This window comes from Amphibalanus amphitrite, unplaced genomic scaffold (genome assembly GCF_019059575.1).
Source record: "Amphibalanus amphitrite isolate SeventyFive unplaced genomic scaffold, NRLGWU_Aamphi_draft 001663F_arrow, whole genome shotgun sequence".
Taxonomy (NCBI): domain Eukaryota; kingdom Metazoa; phylum Arthropoda; class Thecostraca; order Balanomorpha; family Balanidae; genus Amphibalanus; species Amphibalanus amphitrite.
Window position 1 is genome coordinate 27,586 of NW_024883156.1, and position 6,696 is coordinate 34,281.

The 6,696-nt window shown below is 48.8% G+C and overlaps 1 protein-coding gene across 1 annotated transcript; it reads left to right on the plus strand.

Annotated features, from left to right (window-relative positions):
- The first annotated feature begins 248 nt into the window (after positions 1–248).
- Positions 249–5,211, plus strand: LOC122374498. The gene is made up of 7 exons (XM_043353294.1): positions 249–534; positions 1,900–2,065; positions 2,376–2,531; positions 2,782–2,893; positions 3,188–3,309; positions 4,036–4,242; positions 4,635–5,211. Exons 1-7 carry the CDS (start codon positions 408–410, stop codon positions 4,861–4,863), a joined length of 1,119 nt encoding a protein of 372 aa, XP_043209229.1. The 5' UTR covers positions 249–407; the 3' UTR covers positions 4,864–5,211.
- The last annotated feature ends 1,485 nt before the right edge of the window (positions 5,212–6,696 follow it).

The window sequence follows — 6,696 nt, forward strand, 5'->3', positions numbered from 1 at the left end:
ACGGTGTCCCATTAACCCACCGCGCGCCACAGCCCCAAGGTGTCCCGTTAGTCCCGTTACTTCAATATCCCACAATGTCCCATTATTCCGCGTTGCCCTTCTGTCACACAGTGTCCCACCCACTGCCCTATCGTTCTAGGTGATTTCAGCCTGTCCCGTTTGCCGCCGCTCCTCGGCACACCGCTCCACCGCCTGCACCGCTCTTCCGTTTCGCCCGGCGGCGCAGCATCCACACGGCCCGGTGAGTTCAACGACCGGTGTAGCGCCGGCCGGCCGGCCCGCTGCAGCTCCGGCCGACTCCGCGCTAGTCAGCCGCGGTGGCCTGCTTCGGTCCGACTCCGCCACAGCACCGAGTGCAGCGAGTAGTTGGGTGGTGAGTGGTGACCGGTGCCGCTGTGTGGCTGGTGATGGGTGTGGAGACAGCTCGCACCGGTCGTCAGCCGCGGCTGGTGTCGCTGTTTTGTGGAGGAGTGCTGGCTACCGGTGTGGTGCTGTGGAGCTTCACCAGCCGTCTGGAGCTGCCGCTGCCAACTGGTGAGAGTTGTTGCTTCTCAGTGGTGAGAGCCGACGTGAGCGTGCCCGCCTACCTATACGTGGACGAGGGCAGAGGCAGTCGGTGGTCACTAATGGATGCCTCGCAACTGGTCACTCGAGCCGAGTTGCACGGTAGAATTGTTCAGATTAGTAGTTATTTTTAATTATAATTTATGTCAATTTATGTCAATTTATGTTGGTACAGGTAGGAATACCTTATAAGGTATTCCTACCTGTACCAACATAAATTGACTCGCAAGGCATAATGTAGTTTGGGTGTCCGACGTCCGTATAACTAGGTCACGATGAATTTTAACTTTTAAAAATGCAATATAAAAGACATCACCAGTTCATAAGTTCAAAGCACATGACTGGCATGTTCTCATTGCTCGCATCCCGTCACCGTTCTAAAGCCATGCCGTCGATCAAAACTACATCAACAGCCCCTGTTATAGAATGAGACATGGGTCGCTGAAAAACGGTCGAATCTCCGTTTACGGCGATACAATAAGAGAATCGCTAAAATGATATGAAATACATAAATGAGTCATGAGTCCCTTCATGGGCATCAGTAGTACATCATAAGGAAGGTCATCTCTCGCGTGACTTGCACTATCTGCGTCCGCAGCAAGAGCAAGGTCAATACAGCAAGCGCGTTGCGCAGCACTTTGAAACAGTTGGTTGACATGCGGCTCAAATTATGCTTCCGAAAGTCTCCAGCGCGTTTACTTCCAATATTTTAAGTTACAGAAGTCATAAATGGTTCATTTATGCACAACGATTAATTAAAACTTGAGATAGCTGTTAATTTTGCATTAAAAGAATTCATCTTAAAGGGAAAATGCGATAGTCATTCAAAGGACAATGCGCCGTTTGAACCATCACCGTCCATATCCTGATCTGATGGGGTATGGGGTTGTGTTTGACGGTACATTTAATCGGACTAACCGGGTGTTTGACCGGGATGACCGTGTTTTTGAAGTGCTTACTGCTTTTGACCGTGTTTATCGCGCATTCGGCCGTATACATGCAATACCTAGTATGCTAGCATGTATGCCGTAGTATGTAGTTACGCGGGCTGGCCATTTAATCGAGTTGACCGTGCATTTAACCGTTATTTGACTCGACTGTCCGTACATTTTACCAGGCTGATCGTGCGTTTGACCAAGTCTTTGACCGTTTACATATTTGACGTGTGTTTGACCTGGCTGCTGACTACGCAAGTTGACTGCGCTGACCGTTTAGTTGACCGCTCTGACCGTATATTGGACAGTGCTAAGCGTTTAGTTGACTGCGCTGGCATAGGTGACTGCGCTGGCTCTAACCGTGCACGCTCTGACAGAGTGTTTTTATTTGCCCGGGCAGCGCCGCGCGCCGTCGACCAGTGGGAGTGGCCGCCGAAGCCGTCCACGGCCAGTGGGGAGGCGGCCGACTGCCGCTGTCTGCTGCAGATCCAGTGTCCCCGGTACAACTTCGACTACCCGCAACTGCAGCCTGGGTCGCCCTGTACCATTCAGGAATTCCGGCATAGGTAAGAAGGCTGCAACGTCACTCAGCAGTCAGCGGATATATACCACATCTGCTACTTTTTCGTTGAGTGTTGACTATGCAAAGTTGAACATGGCTGGACCTTGTGACAAAGATAAAAATAAGCAACTTATTGTAGTCACAATGAACGATTGTTACAATTACGGTAAACTACAGTTACTGATGTCGTTATCTTTACTGCCAAGCTATTGCAGCGCAATGTTCGTGTTTGATGGCTTATCAATGATGTAATCCTTCTGATGTGATCTGATGTGATGATGTGATTTTTACTTGATGTGATCCTTCTGATGCAGGTCAGCGAAGACATGCCTGGAGTGGCGGCTGGGCAACTTTGGCCACTCGAGCCATGTTGTGCTGGTGGGCGACCTGCGACTGCTCTACCTGTACCGTTACATGCGCGATGAGCTGCTCAGCGAAACGGAGCGCGTCGAAGGGCCCGCCTACTGCAAGTGAGTGGACGACAAAAGACCGATATGCTGTGGGTTGGGGAACGGTGAGGATGGGCTAATGGTGTTTAGTGGACGATGAAGGGATGGCTAGGCTACTGCATTTGAGTTGCTTATGAAGTGCCGCCCATGCCCCCACTTTAGTGGATGGTAAAGTTTAAGCTATATAAGACCCGCTCACTACACGCTGGGGGCAACAAAGTGTCGATGTGCTATATTGTTTTCCGAGGTTAACTATCTCTCTGCTCCTCAGATCGGTTCATAAGAACTGGACGCACTCCTACCTAAAGGAAGAGAGGGACCCTGAGCAGCTAGAGCCGCCCAAGCCCTGCCATCATTTGGCCATCAACAGGCTCGCCAAGCTGGTTAGTGACTAATATAAAGACCTTATAATCTATACGGGTAGATATTGTTAAATCGTCAAATTTCAAGTGCACAATACGAACATAATTTTATTCATCATATCATCCCGTTATGAGATATCTTGTGTTCGACAGTTTGACATGCTTTGGCGTTGATATAAACATTTCGTTTGTAATACCTATAATAAGGATAACATTCGCTGAGGGAAAGCGGAAGACACTGCTTCACAGTGACCTTGGTTGACTCTCAGCCAGTTTGACCCGTATTGTGACGACCCGTTACCGTGCGTCTTCCAGGAGTATTACTGGGCCGACGATAACAGCTGGAACACCATTCTGGAGCCGCTGGTGCGGCGCTGCCAGCTCGGCTTCTGTCCCTCGGTGGTGGTGGTGTCGTCACGGCTGGACCTGGTGCTGAGGTGAGCCCGTGGGTCGTCTCTTTACGTTCTCAATGAGACTTGTCGTTCCGGTGAACCGTATTCCCTCGGTAGTGGCATGTTCTCCAGCTGGATCAATTGCCTGCAGGCTACAGTCCAAAGAAAAGCTGTCCCACAGTAGTACTTTATGCTGGGGAGGGAATATTGAAAAGGAAACAAACACCGTTTTATTGGTGTGTTCGGAATGCGTGTTGATTTCACGGCATTACTATATAAATGTAAAAAACTGAGCCCACCTAAAATCGGGCTGATGTAACCGACTAAAAAGCCCGTAACGTGATAATCATAACCGACTGGAAAGCTTATAACGTAACTAATATAGGGCTAATGTATACCTAATACAGGGCTGGTGATATAATCGACCGGACAGTCTGTAACGTAGCATTATAACCGACCCGAAGACCTGCCACGTATCACCTCTTGGAGTAGGTACAGCCCACCGCTTAAGTAATGTAGGGTTTTACCAAACTCAACGGTTGGCTTTGACTGGCGATTGTTTAATGCGAAGTGATTGAAAAGAAGATGTCAATAGCTAAAGTTGCAGCTGCAAGGGTGACGATACATATAAGCTACATTCAAAGTTTCATTGTAGTCTGGCTAATCGTTCCTAAGCTTCAGAAGCAGAACATACCCATTACTGAAACCCCACATTACTTCTGCTGTGGACTGTACCTCAGACTGACGCCGACTGCGACACTGTCCTCGCAGGGCATACGACAAGAGACGCGAGCTCTCGCTGCCCGAGGTGGACCACATCGTCAACAAGACCCTGCCGCTGCTGGAGCGACTCGAATCGTACGGCGTCCATGTATGGTGGAAGCCTCACGAAAACATGCTGGACATCTACAGCCCTGTGGACATTGTCGAAATTAACGAGATCATCCAGCAGCACAACCTGCGGCTGATGATGGCTCTGTGAGTATAGGGGAGGGACCGTCGATGGGACTGTCGGTGGGACAGTGGGACTGTCGGTGGGAACTGTAGGACTGTTGGTGGTGGGACTGTTTGTGGGAACAGTGGGACTATCGGTGGGGACTGTAGGACTGTTGGTGGTGGGACTGTCGGTGGGGCTGACGACTGTCGTGGGATGGAAGATGCGACCTCGTCGTAATCAATCGATAGGGACGTAGGGACTGTCGGCTCAGTGATTGAGGAATGTGACGCCCTTCTTTTAGACGAGGCTCGGTGTTCCGTGCTGAGCCTGGCGACCCTCAGACATTTGGTGACCTCTGAGGGGTGGAGGATATCAGGGTAATATCTATGCCACTGACGTCTTCTGACCTCTGCGCTATTTCTCCGCCCGACAGTCTCAACACCAAGATACCCGTGTGGACGTCGACAGGCGCCATAGGCTGGGGCCACCATCAGCACTGCCTGAGCGACACAAACCGGACGGCCTCTGCCGACTTCCGCTGCACGGAGCCCTACTACCTGGGCAACTGGGCGCAGCAGCAGTACATGGACATCATCTTCAACTTCCTCTGCGGCAGGGCCAGTAACATGGCGCAGAACCCGTGCTGCGCCGGATGGAGCTGACGGGGACGCGAGCCGAGAAACCCACCGGGATGTGATGCGTTCGCTTTGTAATTGTGATAAGGTACATGTAAGTGGTGATCGAGTATGTCTAGTTCGCTTAGAGTAACGGGGCTTGGCCATTCATGGCAACAATACGATACTTTACCAGGAAAATGATATTGACACTGAATCTCTAAATATAGCTATTAGCAACTCTGCACACTACCTACCGTGAAAATGACGCGACCTCATGGGCATAGGTTTTATTAAACGAACAAGCTAATGTGCATGTTTGCATACCTATTTGTTGAGCTGGAGTGTTTTCCAGTTGTTGTGTGTGGTGATAATACAGTAGGTATTGGAAAATGATATATGACGGAATACCTAAAAAAGACATCAGCTCGGCATCACTTATAAATAATGCTACATAAAAAGCCCAGACATGACTAATAAACCGGCTACGCCGTTATGAACTTATCAGGAAATACGCGTGAGTGATAAGAAATAAAGAAGTAAAACCGATGGCAGTCACACAAAGCTGTCATACTGCCTTTGTAACGCACGAGGACTTCGAGCTGCTTTCGGTGCCTTTCCCAGCCAGTTACACTCGGTACGACGGTGGCGCCTGGCGGGACGGCAGCCCGCGCCGTACGCAGGTGCTCCGGACTGGGGCCCATAGGTGGCGTCTGTGAGAGCGCACCTGGCCAGTCTGCCGGCATCCGGGCGTTGAAATGTCGGATTCAACGTCTTGTCTGTCAGAGGCATCAATGATGTTCAGGGCACCTTCTCTTTGAAACGGATGATGAAGCATAAAAAAATCACAAAACATGTTTACCTACGAGAAATTAAAATTTACCCACTTGCTGATATTTTTTTGCGGGAAATTTATTTGTGATGATTTTTGATACAGCCCTTGTATACCAATAACATAGACTTTCAGAAGGGGTGCTCAAACACCCCCCCCCCCTCTGAATCTTTTTATGATTTCTGAATCCTGATGGGGGTGGGGAGGCTAGAGGAAGGTGTTGAACACGAGCTTCTAACTCGGCTGAGCCCTTGGGTCACGTAGCAATATCTGGTTGACCAGTGAACGCAGATGGGGTCGGAAAGTGCGTCAAAAATCATGAATAGATTATTTTGGTCATTTTTCGAACCGATCCAAGTCGAACTTGACTAAGTCACAAATGGTCACCTTTTGCAAGGTTACCAGATGTCATCGAAAGTCAAAGTTCAAAAAGCTCGATATTTTTCTTTTTACATTTTGGTGCTAAGCTTGGAAGTACCTACCAGTGATGTATTTCTCTCATTGAGAGAAGAGAACGTCGAACGGCATATCGACCCTAAGGCGTCAACATGACAATTTGACCTTAGATGGAGTTCATAATCGGAGTTGATAAAAGTTATGTCACATATCTTTCCATATGTGTCCTTAAAGGAAAAAGTTCACTTTTTAACATGGGTTTTGAACTGGAATAGCAGTTCCGTAGCCTGGGCTGAGACGAGCATAAATCAGGAGCTTTTACAGCCCAACGATCACCCTAAGCAAAGATATTCTATTTCTCGTCCCGAAAAAGGTGTCTTGCGTTGAGGATGTGTGCCTTGCATATATTCGCATCCAGTATGAAAAGAGCATGGGTACCGAAAATTCTTCAGAAACTAGAGAAATTATCTACGAGAACTCTAGAGAAATTCTCGTACTGATCAATAAGGACATTCAGCAGCAGCAGATCACCCAAATGCCGGTGGCCGCGATAATTTCTCTAGTTTCTGAAGAATTTTCGGGACCCATGCTCTTTTCATACTGGATTGCCTGTGCCTTACAGAAACTGAAAAGTCCTTCCTATATCAAAATAT

Coding starts and splice junctions, on each gene's coding strand:
- LOC122374498 (XM_043353294.1), top strand. CDS start 408: ATGGGTGTGGAGACAGCTCGCACCGGTCGTCAGCCGCGGCTGGTGTCG. Junction 3,310..4,035: donor CGGCTGGACCTGGTGCTGAG/GTGAGCCCGTGG, acceptor CTGTCCTCGCAG/GGCATACGACAAGAGACGCG. Junction 4,243..4,634: donor CTGCGGCTGATGATGGCTCT/GTGAGTATAGGG, acceptor TCCGCCCGACAG/TCTCAACACCAAGATACCCG.